The following is a 27,014-nucleotide window of genomic DNA, read 5'->3' as shown; positions in this document are numbered from 1 at the left end:
ATTATTATTATTATTATCAAGATAACAATAGAAATAACAATAATAATTAAATTTAAAGTCTGTACTTCGTAAGTTGTACTAGCCGTGACCTAACACAATTTTTTATTGATACCTTTACATGTTAATACTTTATTCTAGTGTTATTGAAGTTTTTATTTGTACTTGGTGAGGTAAAATTAAAGTAATGATTTTATTATTTTTATTTAAAAGTAAATATTTTATTATGAAAATCATTTTATAAATAAAGAAAAAGACAGTGACATAAAAAAAATTATTTGATGAGGTCGTGATGAAGTAGAGGCAGAATGAAGAATAAGTGCACCCTCTTGTCAAGATATGTCTGACGACAGACTACATACTTTTGAACATGTCGTTCGTTAATTACACATTTCATCGACGTCACGATAAAAAATTAAAAAAAAAAAAACAAAAAAAAAAACAAAGTGTGTGGAGTTGACATCAATTTTTGTTTTGTAAAGTAAAGTCATAATGCTACCAAAAAATTTAACGAAGTCAAACTTACTGATTTAACTTTAAGAATGGTGTAGTTATGAATAATAAAATTTAATATTTTTTATCCAAATTCGGTATAATTTATTTGTTAATAAACAAAATAATGCTGTAGCTAAGGCTTGACTTTCTAGTACACATCGCGGTGTATGTGTAGAAGTGTAGAGTGAAGTAGAACTTATGTCGCGACCGTAAGTGAAGATCCTCTTGTCTAGTCCCACTCGACAATTCGCTCATTAAAGACCACGTTGAAGAAGCATCATCATAAATCTACTCTTTTCTTACTAGTATACTTATATGTATACTAGTAAATATATTTCTGCATTGATTTACTTTTTTCCAAGTAACAACACCAGAAAATTGAATCCGTAAATTCGCGCATTTTTTGATTTGTACACGGAACAGACGAATCTCAAAAAAAATGTTGGAAAATCCTAAAGTTCACACCTCAATCGCTCATTTTATTTTCAATAATTACTTTCATTTCATTTTTATTTTATATTATTCATTTATTTTTTAATATTACGAATTTCTATTAAACTTTTAAATTATTGATTTGATTTTCTTATTTTCAGTTTAATTTTTTTATTATTAAAATTTTTTTTAAATATCCCGCTTTTTTGTTTGAGATGTCGCTTTTTTTTAATCTTACTGTCACGCTAGTGCTGCTGCCAGTAGTTGGTGAAGAGAAAAAAGGAAAAAAATAATAACAATAGTAAAAATTAAAATGGCAGCAAAATTTTTCGTGAACAATCAATTTTACGTTTTCAATTAATTACAATCAAAGTAAAGGGATTTAGAAAGGATTCTTGTGATAAAAAATCAAAGATAAAAAAAAAAATTTAGGCCGATTTATTGTGTCTGTCGGGAGTTATCGTGCTTACTAAGTTCCATACACGACAATTAACGACTCGTGTCTCTGGGATTAAAATAATTTATATCTAGTTAATGGAATAATTAATCGACTTAATAATGGGTCGAAATTATTCTTCAATAAATTGTCTTTGTATTAGTATACAGTTTAACTCATTTTTGTATAATCAAAAGAGTGTAGAGATAATTTAATCTGAGTGAATAAGTCAAAAATAATAGATCGATCATAAAGCACCCTCAGCGCTTTCGCCCTTGAAGTGTATAATATTATGATATTCAATATATTTTAGATCAATAGACGAATGTAAATCAATAAATGCATTAATTTTTTTGTTTATTACTAAATGTGTAGCAAAATTCACAAAGTGACAATTAATACTTTATGTTTACAAAGTTAAAAGTTTTGTGTTGAATTTAACACAAATGGTGTTTTTCATACGGTATACACAAATTTTTGTTAAACAATTGTCTCACAAAGTCAATTAATTTCCATGGTAATTTAATATTTCATTAAATTTATAAATTTCAATAATTACTAAATAGTATATTAACGCATTGAGTGGAAAGTGCTTCCGACAACGAGTGTGATTGGTTCACGAGCCGTTAGGCGAGTGTTGCCAACACACGAGTGTCGAAAGCCCTTTCTACTCAATCCGTTACAATAGTTTTTGCATCGAATAGTAAGAAAGAATGTCTTTTATTGGTAAAAAAAAGACACTACATTAAATTTAATCTTTTAATTAACCTAAAATAATATTCAATCTTATTAATATAAAATTAATTCCTGTATTATTTCTGATGCAAAAGATTGTTAAATAATAATAGTAACAATTAAACATGAGTTAACTGATTTTTATAATAATTTAAAATTATTTTTGTTGTTTTCAAAATATTGATATTCAGCAAAAAATAACTGGAGTTTCGAATCAGAGTTCATATAGCGAATCGTACATTATAATTAAATACAGTAAGCTGATTTTCTATAGTCCGCGACTTTTCGTTGTCCTAACTCGAGACGGCTGTTGATTGGGTTTTCTGGTGGATCGTTTAATGATTAATAAATAGTATATATATATATATATATATATATATATATATATATATATATATATATATATATATATATATATATATATATATATATATATATATATATATATATATATATATATGTAAAAAGTGTACGTTTTTCATATTTTTCACGAACAATGTGGACATTCTTCGCGATATTTATTCTTTGCAGTGTCATTTTTAACCAATCAGAGACGTGCTTTCTTACCATGAGTTGCAAAATAATTATTTATTAGAAATTCTCAAACCCACCTGAAACAATAAAATTATAAAATATTAAAATTTTATTTTATTCACTTATCTGACTACTTTTTATAAAGTATGAAATTTTAGTAAATAAACGTATGTAAAATAAATAAAAAATCCTGAACAACGAGTTGTTGAGGTACGCAGACGTATTCGTAAATATATCGCGTCATTCGTGCATAGAAAAATAAATTTTTTTTTTCATTCGCAATGGACGAATCTTGCACATTTACTCGTACGTGCTCTTGCAAACATCTTACTTATTCAATTCTTACTTCAATACAGTTCTGTGAAAGCAAATAAATTCAATAGACATCTTTATCGAACAATCCTATTTTCTTATTCATTCATTACTAAAACTTTAATTTTTCTCAACGAATAAATAATTAATAATAGATCTCATTAACTAATTTTGTAACTTATAAAAAAAAAAAACATACATATATATAATATGTATATTTACATATAAATCGATTATTAATAAATAAAATTTTTTATCAATTCTCTAAGCATATAAATTATTATATAAAATATATATTATATATATTATTCATCAATAAATTTATGTATGTATGTTTTCCATTTGTGAAAATGTCATTGATCATTTTTTCATGAATTGTTACGAGTTCGGAAGTCCGCGGCCGTCGAGTCGATTCAAATGATTCAAACGCGTGCTTTGTCCACGATCGCTCAACTATTTTTCGATCGTTTGTGGAACTCGAGTTTTATTTATAAAATATAAACGTTAAATAAAATGAAAGTAGAGTTCACGCTCACGCGCCGCCTGCATCCGGCATTGTGATCGATACCTATTCCATATGGCGTCATTTTTCTTTTTTCATTTTCACCTTTTCTCGCGTATTCTCGTCCCCCTCAACCACCTCACCCTTATTCTATTATTATAGATATACGTGATATCTGATATCAATCCTCGGGACGAATAGTGACTAGTATATAAATATATATATTTATTTATACCGAAATAGAGTGCAGTGGAGTACAAAATATATTAAAATAAAAATGTAAAATGAAATGGAGGTGCGAGTCAGGCTTTTAAATATATTTTATTATTTTAACCAATCGACAGGAAATTCGATAGACTGATGTAATAGAAAAATAATAAATAACGACTTCTTTATTTTTTACACATTCCTTTGCATATTAAATTTCACTAATTATTCAATATTTAATAAACGTTAAGCTTAAGTTTGAAGCTTTATTAAATTTTATTAGCAATATTTTATTAAATATATGAGATAAATATACATTTTAGAGAATCATTGAAAAGGAATTTCAATTTTTTATAATTTGATTCTCATTGAAAAATTAAATAACATTTTTTTTTTTAAATTAAGTGCCATTTCAACACTTGATTGTTTTTTTTTCTTTTTTTTTTTTATACAGAAGTAAGAATTTTTTAGTCACTTTAAATTGTTATAGCTTGTAAAATATTTGTTTTATAAACTTTTTCATTTTTGTAAAAGTGGTTAAGAATAAAATTACCTTTTCAATTACCATAAATGAATCTCACTTACTTTTAATAATTACTAAAATATCGATACTTTATAAATTAAATAAAAATCATTTATTTATCAGGATTTGTGAAGTATTTTTAACTTCCCGCTACGAAAATTGCAAATTTTCTAAAAAAGAGAAGTTATTAGTTTTGGTCCGATTTTCGAAAATCGAATTTTCATCAGATGTCGATATTTTGAGGTCCTAGGAAGCTGTTCTGACTATTTCCGGATGGACGTCCGTGTATATGTGTGTGGATGTGTGTGTATGTAAACTTTTTTGTCCGACGATATCTTTCGAACGAATCAACCGATTTGAACGTTTTTGCTGGCAATCGAAAGGGCTCACCAAAATTTAAAATTGATTCAATTTTGTTGATCCGTCATGTAGTTTACAAGTTATACGAAAAATAAAAATTTAAAAACATTTTTTTTTTGGTTCTTTGCGTATAACTTATAAACCACTTGCCTGATTCGCCTTAAAATGTATAGTCAGTTCTAAGTCTTGGTGAGCTTTTTCGATTGTTACCAAAAATACTTGAATCGGTTCATCCATTCCAACGATATCGTCGGACAAAAATTATTTTTTTCCAGTGAAATAAGTGTTTTAGTGGTCCAACAGTTTTTTGAGTTCGAAGAGCTCAAAAATTTACTAGAAATAATGTTTTTGAGCTCAGGGAGTTCGAAAACAGCGGGAAATTTTGGGGCTGGCCCATAGGGTCAGGCGGTTTCCAGATTTTTTATTATTAATATCTTCAAAAATGCATTATATAAATACACATCATTTATGGTTATTAAGAAGAAAATTCGAATGCTTATAACTTTGATTTCTTTTAATTTTCTTTGAAAAATTTCATATAACCAATTGATAAAAAGTTGGCGATTAGTAAATGAATTCAAATCATTGAGCTGATAAAATTAATCAATTTCGATTTTCACACACCACAAATATGTATTATAATGATAAGCAATAAAAATAAATTATTTAAAAAAAATCGTATTCTATAAAATTTTTTAGTGTAGATAAAATTATTAATTATAATTCAAAACTTTTTGCTTTACCCCTAGAAAAATGAAATTCACAATAAACAAAAAAAAGTTTAATAACTTAGTCATCAAGAGTTCTCAAGTCCATGTAAAGAAAAAAAAAAAAAAAAAAAAACAGGAAATTGAAATTTCCGTTCAACCGGAAGCGGTGAAATAGAAAATAAATTGGAAGAAAATAAAAAAACAATAAGTATAAGATTTAATGTCAGTTTCTTATTGTTAAGTCATATATAAATGCAAAGAGCAATTTGATTCTATTTTAAATTGGATGTTATGGAATTGACATTTATACTTTTTATAAATAAAGCTTATTATGAAAGTTCAACTTATATTGAAGAATTATGACAATCTAAACATTTATCATAATTATTTTGAGTATGCGGAAAAAACAGAGGCATAAAAGTAAACTATAATCATAATGAATAATAGCTAAAATATATTTTTTAACAGAAAAGTCTTTTTTATTTTTTTTTAAAGAATTATTGTCTGCAGTGAATCATACATCCCTATTAATAATTTTAATTAAAGAATTGTTTGAAATCACAATGCTAATTCATTAAAAGTTACTTATTCGACTGTAATTAATGCTTTAATGTATAACAATCTACCATCCATAAACTTTATTGTAGTTTGTATACGGCCAATAGTTCAGTGTTAATGATCTTTAAAATAATGTGGATGACACTTTATAAAGATATATATTTAAATATCGATTGTCAAACAATCGTATTTTGTTACGTAATTGAGTACTTCATGATCAATTCTTATTGAGTTTTATTATTGTTTAAATTGAAGAGCAATTTTAATTTATTTGTAGGAAATAGTCCCATTGGCAAAGTTTATGACCCAAAAAAATAGACGATACAGTCTCTAACCTTATAATAGACCAAATTTTTGACTTAAATTTAACCCAATGTTTGTCACAAATATACTCTCTTATAATGACCAGGGTGAAGTTGGCTGCCCGAAGCGTAGGCTGGCATCACTCGCAGTCTCAAATCGTGTTTTATCCTGTGTCAGTGTGTCAAACCCTATACTTTTCATGATTACCTGCATTGGAACTTCAAGTTTCAGTGTGAACAGCCAGTCAGAAACAAGAAAATTTAAGACCAATGGTAAGATCAACTATTAGCGTAAGTGTAAATTGTGATTTGCAATTTATAATTAAGCAGAAACTATAAATACTATTTATTGTTGACATTAATTTTTATAAAAATCACAAAATCATAACTGCCATTAACGTAAATAAAACAAATATTCTAAAATTATTATTAAACAAATGACAAGTTGCAGAGTCGAAATTGCAAATGCCTTCAGTCAGCGGGCAGAAATAGTATATTACACACCAAGGGAGGAAAGTAGGACATCCTAGCCCGCGTGCATAATTGCCTGGTGGCAAAAACGCGGATAGAGACGTCTTATCTCTATGGTGTGTGGACGACTTTTCACCAGATCTGCACTTGAAAGTTTAAATTTTTGTCTCTTTCTGTGGAAAGAATGGCGCATGTGCTTTTTTATCATTTTTATGCCACATTTTATCACACATGATTCTACCCGCTGACTGGAAATATTCGCAATTTACGCGTTTGCTTATATTTGTTTGCAGCGTTGGGCTGAAATTAGCTTGTTTCGACTGGCTGTAGAGACACTGAAACTTTAAATTTTGATGCTGGTATCATGAAAAATCATTCACTATAGGAGATTCTTTAAATCCAAGAAATGTTCGTTGGATTAACTTTATTTAATTTAAGTTAATTTATTTAACCAAGAATGATAATTTATTTGATTCAAAAAAATTTGTCATTGCCACTATAAAAACTACATGTTTACTTGAACCAAATACTATTTATTTATTTCAACTGCAATATATTTTTCTCTATGTGTGTTTCATTTTATTCGTACACTTAACTGATATAAATTTCTACTATCCAATATCTTGCGTACTCTAACTAATGTTATTAAGTTTTTAAAAAAGCCATGTAAACAGACACATTATTTTTTAATAATTATTTATAATTCTAATGGAAAGTTATTAATTTCAGCAGATTACGTACAATAAAGTGTAAAAGTTGATGCTTAATATTATAATAATGTTAATTAAGTCATTTACATAAAATTTCCATGTTTAAAATTAAAAATGGTTGGAAAGATCAAAAACCGGGCTACGGTCAATGGGCTCTTTATTTCAACGAAGTTATTTTCATATTAAAAGACTGAGAAAAAATATGAATAAAACTAAATATATTAATTTTGATAATTATTTAAATAATATAATAAAATTAAAAAGTAGGGTAAGAGCACCAGTAGCCAGCCACCCCATGTTAAATTATATCTATATATATTTTAAGCCAATGTTAAAGTATATGACCGGCTGACTACTGGTTACTGGATACTGGTGCTCTTACCCTAGATGCTGTAAAAAATGGCCAACTCGTTTTTTAATTAGTAGGACAAATCTTAGCTATGACTACACTGATAGAAGGATTTTTTAGGATTCAAAAAGATTTCTTAATATTAAAGAAATCATTTCTTAACGAACTTTATTTAAGAAATATTTCTTAATATTTAAGAAACGAATTTTTAATATTAAATAAATCATTTCTTGTTATTCAATAAATTATTTTTTAATATTTAATAAGCATTTTTTAATAGTTAATAATTATATATTAATATTTAATATACATTTATTAACATTTGATAAATTAACTGCTTCACGCAGGGGTAGGACACTCACGTATTTCAAGGTATAACCTAATTTTCTCAACATATATATGTATACATATATAGACAAGTTAGTGTGCAGCCATCTACCGACTAATTCTCCTAAGAAATATTTCTTAACTATTAAGAAATCTTCTTTGGTGGTAACAAATATTTCTTTTAATATAATAAGGCTTTTTTAGCATTAAAAATATTTATTTGATATCAAGAAGTGACTTATTTCATTATAATAAATGTCTTTAATTAATAGAAAATATTTTTTATTCTCAAAGAAGTCATTTAAAAAATTTTTAAGAAATGGATTTATTGCTCCCTAACAAATTCTTCTATCATTTCTACTTTGCTCAGTTGTATAGATATTTATATTCAATTTTTTTCCCTATGTATTATTAACTATTACTGTATTTATCATTTTTATTATTGATATGATTTATGACAAAATAACTACAGGATGTTTTTGATTGAAATGAACCATGAAATTTGTAGCGATATTAGCGCAATGTGAGTTTAAACGAGCTTAATGTCGAAAAGCCCCACGGGGACAAAAATTATGTCTACAGCATGAAGAGAGTAGTGAGAGAGACAAGTGTTTTACGTGATCTTTCAGGCATGTACTCACTGGTGCATACGCTCTAATACTCTTTGGTAGTCATGTGCGCTTTACTTGCTTTTAAAGCTTCCATGTTAATCGATCACGAGAGTTAAACCTTACTCTTCCCTCCTCAAGTAAGTTTAAATAACCGCCAACGATTTTGCAAATACCCTTGGTGTGGTCTACGTGATGATTAAAAGCTCTTACGGATATAAACCGTGCATAAAACCACATGAGATAAATATATGTATGTGTACGTTTAATTTTCGTTCTTGTTCACTAGCAACCCCAAGCTCTATTGAAAATTCTCTTTATATCAATATTCAAACGTCATGTTTGAACATGCGGTTAACAAGACTAATTAACTTCTTTGCTTCCTAACTCAAATCTCATTAAATAAATTATCATTTTTTTCTATATTTTTTAGTTTTATAATTATAGTTATATTGCACGTATTGAACGCGAGGCGCAATCTATTGTCGACAAAAAGAAAAATGGCGAATCACTCAGCTTAAATAATTTCCACTAACTCTATATTGCACTTATACAGTAAAAAAAAGTACATTAATAGCAACATCATATTCTAATAAATAATTCTAACAAAGTAGTAAATTTTTTTATTTAGACTATTATTAAACAAAAGTTAATTGAAAAAGTTTTTTCATGGATGTTTGGTGCACGATATCCCTTGAAAAACTCAATGAATCACTTTGATTTTTTTTTAATTAGCTTCGGTTTTTAATTCATGGAAACCAGTGAAATATCACTGTAATCCATCAAGATCATTAATAATTAAACAAAAAATCAAAAGTAATACATCCAACTAATAACAAATTAAAAAATCTCTTAAACTCTAAAAATAAAAAATAAAAATCGACTAAAGTAAATTATTATGAATTCAATGTAAAAACAAAAAATGAATTTTAAAACGGATTCTATGTACAAAAGTTATGAATTCAATGTTTATTATTTTTTTATTTTTTTTTACTGATTACTTTTTATTAAATACATTTTAGGTTGGTACTAAAACGTGTACCTTTAAACTTTCCATGTGTCATGGCGCTCTGCATATTAATGTTCATTAGTGCATGTACGATGTCCAACTAGTATAATTGAAGTTCCGTCATGTTGCGACGTGAAATAAATCTCACAGATATGATGGCACTCGATGGCCTGTAGAGTAATATCTTTTCTACGAAATTATAATAATTACGAAATTAAAAATAAAAATTAGCAAAAATAAAAATTACAATTATAATTATAAACATTATAGTTGGATTTATAATCATCATACCGCATTTTCGTATATAATTGACTGTTATTAAAGTTAATAAGTCTTTGATGCAATATCGCAGCGTTAGTAGTTACACAAAGTTAAATCGCAAGAGCAGTAACTGAACAGCTAATTCAGCAATACCCAAACCCCAAAGACTCAAGCTTGTATACAATTACAATTACCAAGAACCAGCAGAATCTTTAGTCGGAAAATTTGTGCGCTTCTAACCTCTCCCTCTTCCGGTCCTCCTCCTATTTCTCTTTCGCATCCATCTTCACCTCCTACTACAAATGTTGGCTGAAAATCCGCTGAGACAAACCATCCACGTTGCGTTAAAACTTTCTCCTCATAATTTCTCAACACTTTTTATACATAACTTGTACAGTTTTCTCATATCTACCTTTAACTTCACCATTTTCTTTTACTTCTTCTTTTTATTTGTCTTTTACTACTACTTTTACTTCTACACTAGAACTACAACAACTATATCTACTTCGTCATCGTTTCATGCATCCTCTAGGTTCTAGATATTAATCTTAAACTCACAAAGTTACGTCCCAAACGTTATTAATCAACGCTATTTAATATTAATTTTTATATAATTATTTCTTATCAAAATTTATATAATAAAATATTAAAACTGTTTATAAACAAATTTATTTTGTGTAGTTTTAAATTTGAGCGAAATATTAAACGTACATGAAAATGGACAAATACTTTTTTTGTAAGAAATTTTATTTTCTACAGAATAACCCCAGTATATTTTTTGTCAAATTTTTGGTAGCTTAACCAAAATTTTAATTTAATGGGGTCCATTTAAATATAGTGGAAACCTAAACATGCAAACCTTCTCAATAAAACAATTTATAGATAAATTGAGAAAAATATAGATAGCCCGAACTGGGAAACGAACACAGACCAATTCGGTATCGCGCTGATTGCTCTACCAGTTGAGTTATCCACCTTAAAATTTTGAGTCTTAATAGAAAATTTTAATTTTTCGATTTTTGAATAGATTTTATAGTTTACACTGTAAAAAATCGGGAGTGAATTTGGAGTGATTACGGATTCTATTTAAATCCGAATTCACTCGCGATTTGTCACTCCGTCACTCAGAGTTATTAAAACAAATCAATCCGCATACGGAGTAAATATAGGGAGCTTGTCTTTTCATCAGAAAGATTTTGGAGTACATGGAAAGAAAATTATGGAAACTGTTCCTATAATTTTGTGAAATTTTTTCCTATACCATCATAGGAATTACGACATGGGATTACGACATTGGAGCAGTTCCTATAATTATGGGATTGTTTCCCATAATCATAGGAATAGTTCCTATAATTATAGGAATGATTCCTATAATTTATAGGAATGATTCCTATAATTTATAGGAATACTTTCTATGATATTATGGGAATCATTCCCGTAATATATAGGAACTATTCCTATAAATTATAGGATCCATTCCCATAAATTATAGGAACTATTCCCATAGCATTATAGAAATGGTTGCTATAATAGTATGGGAACTATTCCCATAATATTATAGGAATGGTTCCCATAATGCTATTGGAATAGTTCCTATACCATTATGGGGACCATTCCCATAATATTATGGGAATATTTCCCATACTATTATAGGAACCATTCCTATATTATTATGGGAATGGTTCCCATACTATCATGAAAAAATTAGTTTAAAGCAAAGTGTGATAATCACTTTTACAATACACAGAAATATTATTAGATATAAAAACAAAAATTCAAACACTGAAAAAAAAATTTGTAATTGGCAAAAAAATTAAGATTTTTAACAAATTTTTTTTTTTTTAACAAATTTAGCGTCGAAGAAGATTTATTTGAATCTCTCCATATCATGAAGGAAATTTGTACACTATTTTGCAAAAAAAAATTTTATGATATTATGGGAATGGTTCCCATAACATTATAGGAATAGTTCCCATAATATTATAAGAATAGTTCCCATACCATTATGGGAATAGTTCCCATAATAGTATGGGAATGATTCTCATACCATTATGGGAATGGTTCCCATAATGATATGGGAATAGTTCCCATAATATTATGGGAATGGATCCCATATTGGTATAGGATCTATTCCCATACCATTATGGGAATGGTTCCTATAATGGTATGGGAACTATTCCCATATTATTGTAGAAACTATTCCCATATATTATAGGAACCAGCCCTATAATAGTATGGGTACAATTCCTATACCAGTATGGGAACTATTCCCATAATGCATAGCAAAACTTCCCATAATTTTCTTTCCGTGTAGTCTGAATTATATTAAAATCCACATTCACTCCGATTTGGAGTTTTACTATTGAAATAAACTCCGTTTAGAAGTTTATTTGACCCCGAACCGGAGTTTCAATATTAAATTAAACTCCCCTTCGGACTAAATGCCACTCCGAAGGGATTAAATAAATATACAGTCATCCGTTCCGCATTCACTCCGGATTTAATCCTCGTTTACTCCGCAAATTTTCCACGGTGTATTAATTACATCATATATATATCAACTGTATTAAAAATATGAGAAAAATGTATTGAGACAGTTTTGTAAGAAATATAATTTTCTATACAGACTACAGAGAAATTATCCTCGTTTGAAATACTATGGTGTCATAGTAGAGCCAGGCCACGTTGGCCACCTGCAGAAATTGGAATGAACATATTGAAAATAAATACTATGGCCATAGTAAAATTGATCACGATCACATCACAAAAATTTAGAGCGATCATAAAACACACCAGCGCTTTCGCGCTTGAGGTGTGCAATTACTGAAACCGTTGTAAGTTTTACTGTGGTCATAGTAGTTTTTGCAATATATTTATTTCAATATCCGCCAGGTGGCCAATATGGTCTGGCTCTTCTATGATACCATAGTATTTTAAACGAGAATAGTTTCTCCGTATACAAAAAAAATGTGAAAAATCCAAAAATGCACACCTCAATCGCTCATTTTATTTTTAATCATGACTTTTATTACGTAATATTAATTAATTTTTTTTTATTATGAACTTTTATTCAATTTACAAATAATCAATTTGATTTTTTCATTTCTTATTTCCAGTTTAATATTTTTTTACTAACATTTTTTTTTCTTTTAATGGATTTTAATTTATTCTATTTTGTTTTTAAATATCCCGCCTTTTATCTTAGATGTCGCCTTTTTTCAAACATGTTGATACGCTAGTGCTGTCATCAGTAGTTGATAGAGAGAAACAATGAACAAAATAATAACAACAGTAAAAATAGCAGCTAAATTTTTCACGAATAATCAGTTTCACGTCGTTAATTAACTACAATTAAACTAAAAGGATTCAGATAATAATTTTCATAAGGGTTCTTGTGATAAAAAATACAAAGACAATAAAAAAAAATTAAGGCCGATAAATTATTTTCTTCGTGAGTTATCGTGCTTACGAAGATTCATACGTAACAATTGACAGCACTAGTTTCTTGGATTAAAATAATTAATTTAAAATCAATGAATTAACAAATCGACTCAAAACTGGGTTTAAATTTATCCTTAATAAATTATCTGCATGCGAATACACAATTTAATCTATTTTTGTGCTATGAAAAGAGTGTAAAATTGTTTTTGTATGAGTGAAATTGCCAACGTGGAAGAACCGTCAGTAAAGCACCCCTAGCGCTTTCGCGCTTGAGGTGTGCAAAAGATTTCGATTTATTTTTTAGTAAATTTAATACTTTAGCCATAATTTTAAACTATACACGGAGAGAAAAATATTGTCAGAATGACTATCCAATGTATCTTTAAATGACATATCGTCAGAATAACGATTTGAATACTTTATCTAAGAATACTCACATGTTAATTTAATAGTCTATAGTATCGTCAAATTAAAGATATGCAGTTAGGTTAGGATGAGTATTCATTTATTTAATTTAAAAATACGACAAATAGCCTTTGTAAACATATGTACTTTCATTGATATAAGTATCTGTATTGCCAGCATGAGAACCCTGATTAAACAATTGAATTCGATCGAATTAAACAGACTTAAATTTTTAATTCTATTTAGTTCAGAAAATTCTGTTAATTCGGTACCTAACTTAAAAATGAATTTTGTCTAGTTCGGCAGGAAAACCAGAATTTGTCCAAATTAAAACGAATTTAAATAATTCTATTCGGTTCAATTCTGATTAATTCGAAAACAATTCTCCTATTTCTGGTTCTGAGTCCGAATTAAACTGAATTAAAACGAATTTGAAATTTTTAAATCGGTTTTATTCTGTTTAGTTCAAATTCAAATTTTCAATTCAGTTGAATTCTGTTTTGCAGAATTCGACAGAATATAACAGAATTAAAATTTTTAATTCGGTCGAATTCAGTTGTTTAATCAGGGAATCCATTTAGCTATATGTTGTATCGTTCTCGGTTGCCGGTTGCCTAAATACAGAGCTTGCGCAATAGTCATGCCAGAGATTCATAAAATGTCTAAAATAAGGATACGGATCGTCATTTTGAAGATCCAGTGTGAGGAAACTCTATATAACTGAATTGGCTATACGACGTATCATTAAGTAAGTTGAGTATACAGCGTATAGCCAGAATAGCGATACGTATACTCACTCTGACGATATTTTTTTCTCCGTGTAGAGTCCTTGACATTGACCAAAATTTTTCAGTCTCGAGTTTCCAAAATAAGAGGCATATACTTGCAAGTCTTTCTTTTAGTTTTTTGAGCAGTTCAAATCCTTAAAAATGGGTTGTAAAAAATATTAGCAGAATTTCCCGAATTTTTTGAAACTCGTCCATTTTCGTAACAAAATAGTTTAACAAATGTTTTCAGTGAAATAATTTTCAATGCAAATTACAAAAAACTTGTTACTATTTCAAAGTATCAATTAAAAGTTTTATCGTAGAAAATGAAATTCAATTTAACACGATTATTCATGTAAATTTATTGATTCTATAGAAAACAATAGTAATAACAACGATAAAGTAGAGATTAAGATAAAAAGTAAGTAAGATCGATGTATTATCCAGAGAGTTTGAATGAGGTTTGCACGTCAAGCAATTTAAGGTTGTGCCCATTTCTACGTCCATTAAGTTTGAGATATCTACCGGTGATGCGGTTCACATGGACCTGAAACGAACAGTTGGCATGTCCCCGTGGCATTGTGTAGTATCTGGTTTAGTTTGGTTTGGATCCGTGGCTGATGCAACCAACCGGACTAGTAGACCAGCTGTATACTTCATATATATATATCCTTGTCGAGGATTCAGAAATTTATAAACCCCAAGCAGCCAGTAGATTGCTGCCGCTGCACCATCAAAGACACTAGACCAATAAACGCAGATTGTAAACTTGGATTCGATCCAACTTGCAACAAATACTGACCGTGTCTTGTGCATATACTTCAGACTCATGTCCAGTGCCATTGTCAACTCTAACTTGGTACTTTCAACCCAATCTCAATTCTCAACTTTATTAAAAACTTTATCGTTGGTTATTTTATTATTAGATTGTATAAAATGGATCTGGTTTCCGTTGTAAACATTATTTTAATTTTATGAATGATTCAAAATGATACAAAAAAATCAGCTAATCTTTTTTTTCCAATCTCGTATAAAAATTTGACAGTTTCTTGTAACTTAAAAACCTTCTCCTAAAATCAACATGATTGAACAATTTTTCGAGATCTTTCTTTTCTACGTCTTTTAAACGTAACTTTTTTAACGATTAAAAAAATTAATAGCAATCCAAAACATTGAAATTAATCAATTTATTTTAAAATGAAATTATCCTTAATATCAAATAAGACTTTGACAATATTTGAAGTTTGAGGATAAAATTTAATTAAAAATTTATTTTTATTGACATTTTAAATGAATTTCGACGTCTATAACCGCCAAAAATAAAATAATTTCAAAAATTATCCTAAAACACCAAATTAAATAAATAAAATATAACTGATTTTTTCAGCTTTGACGCACTATTTATATAATAACGATAGAAGTTTCCGTTAAAAAGTTATTCATGAAAACTACCACAGAAACACCATTTTTCATTAATTTGAAAATTTTAAATTACCACCATTTCCCAAATACTCAACCAATTTTTTAAATTATAACTGATTCAAGATAATTTGTCTAAGGAATAAATATATCAAATTTCATAATCGTCCATCAAAAACTTTCAAAGATATAATAATAACATTTTTACTATAACATAAAAATCAATAATGTAACTTTAAACCTTTATTGAAATTGGGAAAATTATCATCAATAAGGCTGCATGTTCCCGTTGAAAAGGTATTTAAGACAAAAGTGGCGGCAGCAGCGTACTACTATACTACTATATAAAAATCTGTAGGCTTTCTCTGTACATTTGATTAATTCGTCAAATTTTGTGTTAAATATCTATTTTATGACCTGTCGATGCTAATTCTATTATTTTTACAATTTTTCTCTGTCTGTGTGTATGTTCTCTTATAACTTAAGAAAGGCTTGATCGAATTCATAGATATCGAAAAAGTATGAGATTGCGCAAATGATAGCTATATATTGTGTCAATAAATCGTATAGTGATGGTAGAAACAATTATTTTCAAAAGTCAGTATTATTATTGTTTGTTGACCGCCTTGTTTATTGACTATCAGTTTGTCAACTGTTTATATAACAAACCTGTAGACTTGAACTTGGTACGAATGTTTCTCACAGTTGTACGAGAATCATCCATTATTATTGGTATTATTTCGAAATCCAACTCCGAGGAGGGGAGGGTCGCAGCGGAATCAAAGATAAGAATAATCGCGTTTTTTCACTTTAAAACCTACAGACTTGAACTTTGGTACAAATGTTCCATACATTTATGAGAATCCGCCATTATTGCCACTTCCAAAAATCAATTTCGAGGACTGTATCGTTGAAATTTTAAACAACAATATGAATGGTGTCCGCTCGAAATATCACAAACAAAAATAACCGTGCTAAAATACCGTAAAACTAAAATATCCAATGACAAAAATAACCTGATCCAAAAATTATTAAATACAAAAGTAACCATAAAAATAAAAACTATATACCAAAATATCTAGTTAACAATATCTGTATACATTAATATCCAATCGATATTAATAAATGAATGAAAAAAATTGATATGAAATGATGGCAATAAGTTTTTATTACCAGGTTATTATTGTATCTGGTTATTTTTATACTTAGATATTAATTACAAGGATATTATTGTATTTGGTTATTTTTGTATGAAGTTATTTTTGTAAATAGTCATTTTTGTATCAGGTTATTTTCGACTAGTTTTTATTGTGATGGTTATTAAAAACAGGGTATTTAGGACTTTAACCAATATGAATATATATGACATATTCTACGCAGGCAAAGCTGTATAGCTGTATTAGCTGTATTAGCAATATAAGTGTAACGATCAATTTTGTAGTGGACAAAATTTTCTAAAAGATTGGTCCTATGCATATTTTTCGTAAGATGAGCCGACTTTTCCCTAATAACAAAAATACATGAAAAAAGTGAAAAATTAACTTTCAGAGCTGATACAATCGACATAAATCGAGTTAGAGCAAAATCGTTTTATACACTTTCAAAAAGCAACAAATACTCTAAAAATAAAAACTAGTTTCAAAACGATAGCTTAAAATCGGGGTAAGTTATAGTAATTAAAAAAAAAAAGTTATTCGATTTACATGCTTTTTAAATGGGGAAACTTTGATGCTTGAGAGGAAGTACTTAAAATTAAAATTAAGAGCTGAAATTTCCAAGGAATTTTTTTCTCAACAAAAACAACAAAATTTTCTTGTTTCAGCTAAAAAAAAAATAATATTCGTTTCAAACGAAGCACCTTAATATATATATATATAAATATCAATTTAACCATGGCATCAAATTAATAATGAGTGTAGTATAATTAAGAGATAAATGGCATTTAATTGTACGGTAATTTATATACTGGGGTCATATACATAAGATAATAGAGCTTGAGCTTTAGCAAGAGTAAAAGCAGGAACAGAGACAGGGACAGGGGTAGAAACAGGAGCAAGAGCAAGAGCATTTAGTACAGGATATCCGATAAGATAGAATTTCAACTAAAGTGAATGAAGGTCGCTTAAGTCGATTTAAACCAAAGTAACTTGAATCGTTTCTGGTCGATTGGCTTTCAACGCCGGCATTATCCACTTGCCTTCTATTCGACACACTGAATAAGGCACCAGTAGTTACACATGGATAGTTTATACTTTAGTACGTACATATAATACCTAAATATACGTATTTCAGAATAGAGACTAGAGAGTAGAGAGTAAAGAGTAAAGAGTAAAGAGTAAAGAGAGTAATAGCAATAATGCCAGGAAGTCATCAGCTAGATTAAGAAGGCTCCCTATCAAATACCCATTATCATTAACCACTAATTTTTATTTTACATTCATTTCCTTCATTAGAATTTTACATTTAACGTTTATCTGTGACCGTTAAATTAATCAGTAAACCGGAAAAATGATAAGAAAACTTTTCTTAAAACATTTGTTTACATTGCGTTCTACTTTCATGCTACAGCTGTCGTAACTATTTTATACCGGTTTAATTTATTTTATTTTTTTAGCTATGTGTGAATATATATGAAGGATACGTACTTGAGAGAAAATTATGACTACAAGTATTTTAGAGTCACAGGTGTCCTTTAAAATCTGACCCATCGTCTTTTGAAAATTAATTACATTTTGAAAAATAATGGGATTATCAACACGTTGAGACGATGAGAGTCAAAATGTGCTTTGTTAGAAAATAATAATAATAATTATTATTATTAGTTTACAAAATTCACAATTCATACATTAACTTTTATTGTGGTGTTTGTTAATAATGAAAATAAAAGAGATGTTTTAATTTATAAAAATGTTGTTGAGCTTGACTTCGTTTCGAAGTATAAACTCGAAAATAAAATGAATAAAAATAGTAATTTAGTTGAAGTACGCTACTGGAAAACTAATTTTTTCGAACAATCGCATTTTTGCGCTGAGAATAGTACCTTACATTGTAAAAAATCAGGAGTGAATACGGTTTTTATTACAATTAAAATTTCCTTGGTCACTTGGAGTTCCAGAATTTACAAAAAAAATTATTCCGCATGCGGAGTGAATAGGGATTTTTTAATGGGTGGAGTGATTTCGGAATGACGCGGATTTTATTTCAATCCGCATTCACTCCGGTCTAGAGTTTTAATACTTAAATAAATTTATATTCAATAGAAACAGCTGTTAATTAGAAACATAATTATTTCAATAAATTATTCATTCAGATATTAATAATTAAACTTAAAATATTATGTTTTTAATTAATAAAATGTTTTAGTAACTTATTAAATTAAAAAATTTTTCTTTCATATTTTTATCGTCGAATTGAAAAAAATATAATACACTAATCCATTTTTCGGCTGATTTGTTATAGCTGGGGCAAATTTGGCCACTAAAAATATTCGAAAATCATATTTTATTTTTTTATTGATAAAATATTTTAAATAATGCAAAATAATCTGCAATCTAAAAAATCAAAAAACACGTTTTTTGGGTTCAAAATAATGACAAATAAGAAATACAGAATTGTTTTTTTTTTATTAAATAGCAATTAGTAATTAAGCTAATCGAGGGAAAACGATTTATTACACTTAAAAAAATTTTTCTTGAGTATTATATAACTAAAAATAGTTGTCAAGAGAAAGAAATACATTCTTAATAATGAAAACAATTTAAAAAAAAAAAAAAAAAAAAAAAAATATCATTGTTTGGAGGGAGGCCTCTCTGCCCCACAAAAAAATTTTTTTTTGCCTTCGTGTCCACCAATGATGTGAAATGTAATTTTTCTTTATGTATATTACATATAAAAGATTCAAGTAATAAAATTTGATCAATTTTCAGAAATTTTTTTTTTTCAACTTGTTTTAAGGGTACCCCATTTTGCCCGCCAAAAATAAAAATTTCATTTTTTAACGGCAGCTAAAAATTTTGTCTATCTACCTCGAATATCACTAAAAACAAAAAGATTTAGCGTATTTTAGTCCTCGAAAACTTAGTATTTCCTTAGGTACCCCCTTTTGCCCCCCCCCCCCCCTCCCTTATAATGCGTAGTGAAAATATTAAATTATTGAATAGCTATATGTGTCATAGTTTTTATAGGAATATTTTATATTTTAGTATAATATTAAATGTTATCTCGTGGTATGGTTGATGCATACGTCATACGATAGTTTGTGACAGCGGAATTTTATTTGTGAAAGTTTTATTATCAGCTGCTTATAATTTTTAAAAATAATTTCGCGTGAATATATAGAAAGGGAGCTTGTAATTATTTTCGTATACTCGATATAAAAGTAAAAATATCAAAGACATAAGCTTACTATGTGTAAATAATTTTTTTTATGATTGATATTTTTCGAAACTCCCCTTCGGAGTGAAATTCACTCCGAGGGAATTAAATAAATAAAAAATCATCCACTCCACGATAACTCTAATTTGGAGTGAATTCCATTCCGAAGGGGAGTGGATAAATAAAAAGTCATGCACCCCGCGTTTACTCCGTAAATTTTTTACAGTGTGTTCATCATGTGGAATCGGTATTATACTTGATGTCTAGATGAATACAATAGTTGAACATTTGCAATAAATAAAACACTGACTTGACTCAAGTAATTTTGGTAAAAATGAAAAAATGTCATGGAAATTTTAATTAAGCACTTTCTTTAATTTAAGAACTAATTTCTTTCAATTAAGGAATGAATAATTTATTGACTCAAAAAATGTATTTTTTAATTTTTAACAAATTTCTATTTTTAGTGTAAAAAATACTTAGCAAAAAATTTGAGTTCGTTCAGAAATTCAGTTACTTTGTAAACAATTTTTGTTAAGTAATGAAAAATAAAAAATTGAACTGTCGCTTGATTATTTAGAAAAAATATCAAAAGAGAACTTCTGACTTGAAAAATTTTGTAAAGAATCTAAGTCACTAATTCGAAAATTGATTGTTGACCTTAAGGTCAGTTTCAGATTCGGTACAAAGTCGTGTTACGTAAAAATTCTAAATGAAAAAATATTTTTGCTGAAAGAAATTAATAATACTCTTTTATTTATACAGTCGAGAGATAAGAATGAAAATAAAATATTACAAAATAATTATTTTGTTAAGAAGTAGACGGCAAAAAAAAATCACTACCATTTTCTCTCAAGAGCCCATTTTTCCCCCACTCCTAAAATAATAAATAAACCGTTGCTATAAAAATAATAAATAAGTAAAGTAGTTAAGTTGAAAAATAATATATGTGATGGGCGGTAAAGTAAAATTTAAAAAAAGCTCTATTTCAAAATAAATAAAATATATTTTTATGTTCCAGGTGTAAACAACCCGGTAGATACCGCGAAGATTTACCACCTACCGCAGTTATTATTTGTTTTCACAACGAAGCTTGGTCTGTGCTACTCAGAACAGTGCACTCTGTGCTAGATAGATCGCCAGAGCATCTCATCCAAGAGATTATTCTTGTCGACGATTATTCCGATATGCGTAAGTTTAAAAAGAAATTTAAATCGCCTACGGGCTTTACTCTCTTTTACATTTTACAGTATACGTAATTAATATGCAGGTTCAAATATTTATTAAAGCTATATTACTTTAATAATAATTTGTTTGTTTCCGCTAAAAACTAATAATACTGTAATAGTGAATTTCATTAAAATGAATGCAAATAAAATATACGCTCGAGATTAAAGCGTAGAGAGAAAGAAAGACGTCGTTGGAAAAGGATCATCATCTGCGCTTCCTTTGCTTAAGGAAGTAGTGCGATAAGCATTCAGCCCGGAAGCTAGAATCATAAACATACTTAACGTCTAGCCTTACACTATCAAAACTACTATACATACTAGTAATAGTAATAGTGGTAGTAATGGTGTTAGTACTAGAGTCCTACCCAGAATCTAGTTATAACATTTCACATGTTATGGGTCAAATGGAACACGTGACCTATTACATTAGCATCGTGTCTGATCACGCGATAGACTGGGTTACTCTCTGAGCCACCTCACGGTCTTTAGACTATAGATCTCTACTGATACTTAAACCTATACCTGTATCTAGCATAGACATACAACTGCTATCAATATTACTTTATCAGGATGTTCATCATTGTGACACATCTTTCATCGGACAAATTGCACCTTAACTATCATCTAAATCTTGTCAAATGACACCTGGATTATTACATTTTTTTTGCCACTGGAGAAAAAGAGGTCGCATGGAAGGCTAATAGCTTTGGGAGAAATTATTTATTCTAGGATTTGACTTCAAGCCAATGATAGAAATCCATCAGATTAATTTGTATAATAAGTTTTAAAAAATAAAATTGTCTAAAGTGTTTGGAAGATAGTTTTTAATTGGCTAAAGACTTTGTCATATTTGAACTAAGAAAAAAAAAGAAGATTAAAAGTACTAACGATATTAAGAAATTCGATTAGAAATTTATAATGAAACTTTATTTCCATAACCGTTTACATTTTATGAAAAAACTTTTAAAACACCCATTTCTTTTTACCCTCATCATTTGGGTCCATCTTGCCCGGTGGAAAAAAGGCAAAAGGTCTAATTATGTACATAAATGTGTAGTTTGTAAAATGATAGCTTCATAGTCCAAAGTAATCTAGGATTACTATCAGTTTTAGTATTAGCCACTTGTACAGCTCCCGAGCCAGTAGTAGAGCTTATACGAATAAATCATTAGCAATGCACTAATTACGGCTCTTCAATCATTATTCAAAGCTCTCGTGACGTTAATCTTAATCTTCCTTATTACCCATAGCCCAAAGTATCGTTGGTTATTTGCTTCAAACAATTATCTCTCTTAATTACCCTTTTACATCTATAAATGATTTTCATTAAAAGAATTTCAATAACTAATTCATATATAAATTAATCATTGAAATAAATAATATTTATTTAATAATTACTGTGACTATGAATATCAACCAAATACTTTCTATCAATTTTATCATCAACAATTCATATACAATGGGTAGCAACGTTAAGCCAAAAATTTTTTCCACTCAATTTTCGTATCCTGAAGTATTCAATTAATTAAGTTGAACTAGTAATTTATCGACTATGTATCAATATATTTTTAACAGGTCAGAAATTCGGATTAGTCCTCGCGAGAAATAGCAACAGTTGGCACCAAGTACCGATAAATATAATTATTTTTTCAACGGTATTAAAACTTTTGTTCATTAACTTTACGTTTAATTAAAACTATAAATATATATGAAACAAAAAAAAAAACTGAAACGATGGAAAAAAAGTTCTAAAACTTTACCAATCAATAATTGTAAATTTTCTTAGCTCGCAGTAGTATCAAATATATAATTCGAGTCTTTTTTTTCGGTATTGATATACATATGATATAATTATTTTCATTACAAGCGACGGATATGTAATTATATATAATAATATTTTTATACATAATTTAGAACATTTTTTAAGAACAAAGCGGTGTCATAAGGCCTGAATGTATCGTATTACATATATTATAAGAGCGTATTCTAAATAAAAATACCCTTGAAGTGATACAAGAGCAAACGTACGCATCAATTGTCACAATTATTTTCCTGATTTTTCAAATTTATCAGATACCTTAAAATATCTTAATTATCATTGAAGTAAAGTGCTTACAATTCGCGGGCAATTTTTAGAGCACGTGATTTCGATATCGGAAGTCACATAAAAATAGCTCATTTTTCTATCATTTTTTTTCATAATTCAATTTTATTTGGCGATTGATAGATTTATCAATCTAATGAAACGAAAAATGTAACTACTAAGTAGCCGTTTAAAATTTTAATACATTTAATAGAAAAGTATTTTCTCTATTTCTTACGAGCTTTAATTGTTAATGTGTATATTAGCTATGAAAATTTCCCTTATATTTTCAGGAAATTTATTAATTAATTTTATGGTTAAAAAGAATTCGTCCAAAATTTTGTTTGCTCAGAGAAAAAAATAAAAGTTTGGATTAATAGTTAAACATGGTGATCACAGATTTTTAAAATTGGAATTCCTCGACTTTTCCAAGGATTCCAGTCAAATAATTCAAAAAATTTCTGACCATATGTAGTAATGTTAAATTCTTGGAAATATTTATTTAATTCAAAATAAAATGATACAAGTCAGTTTAATAAACAATCGATCATTGTCGTTCGAAACTTTATATCATTATTTGTCAATGTTCATAGATTATTTTTATTTATTAAATGAATAATTTTTTATTTTTGATTTTAAATCTATTTTTTTATAAAACTTACTCTATAATAAAATATAAATAAACTTTTCATTTTCACTAGAATAAATTTCATAAATAAGAACATGTTATAGAATATTAATAAAATATTAATCGAGTACGCAAATAATAAATTCAGTACAACTTCATAGTTCAACACTGATGTATACTTTTAATGTTTTTAGTTTTTTGACAATATGCATGTTAATAGTTTGAAGATCCTGACGATTGGTTTCTACTAAGACTTTTTTTTCTAGTAGCCTTTTTAACTCTAACTGCATCATTTTTTCGCTATTGGAATCAATTTCTACTCATTTTTTTAAAAATGATTTTACAATGGCATTCGTGCCGCGCCACTTTTTGAAGAGTTTTGACAGGAAAAAAAATTTATCGAATTTTTTCAGTTAAAAAAAAAGAAAATAAAAATTTTGCCAGCTTTGTGACGAAATTCCCTGACTTTTCCCAGATTTTTCCAGTATATTTATAATTCCCTGACATTTCCAGGTTTTCAAGGTTTTTCAGAATTGGGGCCACCATGTTAAATAAAATAAACTTATTGATAACAATTGTTGTCTACCGATAAGTAATTATTTATGAATTCAATGAAATTTATTAAGAAAAAATTAACTCAAATAGAAAAAAAATTTGCCATCTTATTCTTTAAAAATCCACAGCCAATTAATATTAACAATTTTACTAGCTATTATTGATTTTTAATAATTTTATAAATTCCCAAGCTCTCAAAATTATTCAATCTCTAGATTTAAAAAATGTGGCAAATAGTTGTCACCTTATATATTATTAAATAATCATTATTAATAGCTCACATTTCTTTTAGCTCATTTGAAAAGACAATTATTGGATTACATGATGAATTATCCAAAAGTTAAAATAATACGAGCGTCAAAACGTGAAGGATTAATTCGTGCCCGTCTGCTGGGAGCTGCTGCTGCCACAGCACCTGTTCTCACTTACTTAGACAGCCATTGCGAGTGTACTGAGGGCTGGTTGGAACCCTTATTGGATCGTATTGCACGTGATCCAACAACCGTCGTATGTCCAGTTATTGATGTCATCGACGACACGACGCTGGAGTATCATTGGCGTGATTCCGGCGGCGTTAATGTTGGCGGGTTCGATTGGAACCTCCAGGTAAATCGCACTGAAAAGCTATATGACTAACTTTCACTATAAATTTTATCATCAAACTAAATAACTTCATTAGCTAATTGACTAATTAATTAAATGAGTAATTCATACTGTCAACTTTTATTTTATTTTAAAACATAAAATAAAGTTTTATATTTGATATTTTATCTGTTTAATTAAATTAGTGATGCGCAAATTTGATAAGCACAAAGTTTATAAATTTATATTTATATTTATGTCTATAAATAATATTTTATTATTAAAGTTTAACTGGCATGCAGTACCAGATCGTGAGAAAAAACGTCATAAAAATTCAGCAGAACCTGTTTGGTCGCCGACTATGGCCGGTGGTTTATTTGCAATCGATCGCGCTTTCTTCGAACGTCTTGGAACTTACGATAGCGGCTTTGACATTTGGGGTGGTGAAAATTTAGAACTGTCTTTTAAAACTTGGATGTGTGGAGGTAATATATATTATTTATACTGTTAAATATTTATTTTTAAAAAAAGCTTACAGGAAAAAATCGAACGAAATTAAAAATGTAAAATATCACGACCGTATTTCGCCAATTGATTTTATCTATTTTTCATTTTTCATAAATGTTTCACATTCTATTCGTATTTTTGTCCAAAGTCGAGTTAATTTGTACTGTCAGTCATTGTTTCAGGAATTAATTTTTTTTAATAATTACAAAGCTCAATAAAATTTATAAAAGATTCGGAAAATATTTAAGTAGGAACCTTAAACGCTCATGTTAAAACAAAAATAGAAATTCCGTTCAATTTGATCAAAAACTGTCTATAAGGCTATCTCTATTTTTCTCAGTTTATCTATAAATTGTCTTATTGAGAAAGTTAATTGTAAGTTTAGGTTTTACTATATTTAAAAATTAGGAATTTTCCTCCGAAAAAATTAATCCTTGCCCCTAATACACTTTACCATTGTTTTTGTACAATTTTATTCAACTTCTGAGCTTTTAAAATCAATCCAAAAAAATTTTAGCGCAAAGTCATAAAAAATAAGCCAAATTTAGAAATTTTTTTATTTTCAATCGAAAAAAAAAAATATAAAGGAAAGTCGGCACAAAATGGGAATAGCGGGGTTGAATACTGTCTTAGTTGAAGTTTTTTTTGAGACGAAAAAATTGAGAATCGAAGGTTTCGGACTTCAAAAAAATGACGTTTTTTTTTAAAAAACTGAAATATTTCATATATCGTGACTTCCAAAAAATTTTTTGTATTTTTTTCTAAAAACTACATTTAAAAACACAAATTTTGAAAAAAAAAAAAAAGTGCCAAAAGGTTAATTGGTGAGAAAGTTATAGCAATTTAAAAAAAAAAAAGAGCGGTTTTTTTCAAAAATTCGTAACTTTTTTTGGGTTGGGTAAAAAAATCTGAAAAAATTCAGAAAAATGTCTTTGGTAGGATAGAAAATGATAAAAAAGTTTCAGCGAAATCGAAGGGGGTCGAGTCAAAACCTCGGTGATTTGGCATAGAATGCCCCATATCTTTAAATTAACGATACTATAGTCGTCCCGGAAAAAGCTTGGGATTTGTTCCCACCATTGTTCTTTCCCCTTCTACTATAATATTCTGAAAAAGATATTCTGCGCATGCGCAAATCCAAATATTTCAGTAGAGGAGGAATGATTGCGGTAGGGCAAAATCTCAA

General features: G+C 28.3%; 1 protein-coding gene across 5 annotated transcripts in view; it reads left to right on the top strand.

Moving 5' to 3' along the window:
• LOC130675058 (putative polypeptide N-acetylgalactosaminyltransferase 9) overlaps nt 1-27,014 on the top strand; it is a 207,098-nt gene that overhangs the window by 162,926 nt on the left and 17,158 nt on the right. For all 5 annotated transcript variants that reach the window (XM_057480520.1, XM_057480516.1, XM_057480518.1 and 2 more), the window contains 3 exons: nt 21,266-21,435; nt 25,032-25,345; nt 25,608-25,806. In XM_057480520.1, the coding sequence (XP_057336503.1) occupies nt 21,266-21,435; nt 25,032-25,345; nt 25,608-25,806 (683 nt within the window). The remainder of the gene's footprint in view (nt 1-21,265; nt 21,436-25,031; nt 25,346-25,607; nt 25,807-27,014) is intronic.

This window comes from Microplitis mediator, chromosome 9 (assembly GCF_029852145.1).
Source record: "Microplitis mediator isolate UGA2020A chromosome 9, iyMicMedi2.1, whole genome shotgun sequence".
In the NCBI taxonomy this organism is placed as follows: Eukaryota; Metazoa; Arthropoda; class Insecta; order Hymenoptera; family Braconidae; genus Microplitis; species Microplitis mediator.
The sequence above is the reverse complement of the archived record's forward strand: the minus strand, read 5'-3'. Positions and strand labels throughout refer to the sequence as shown.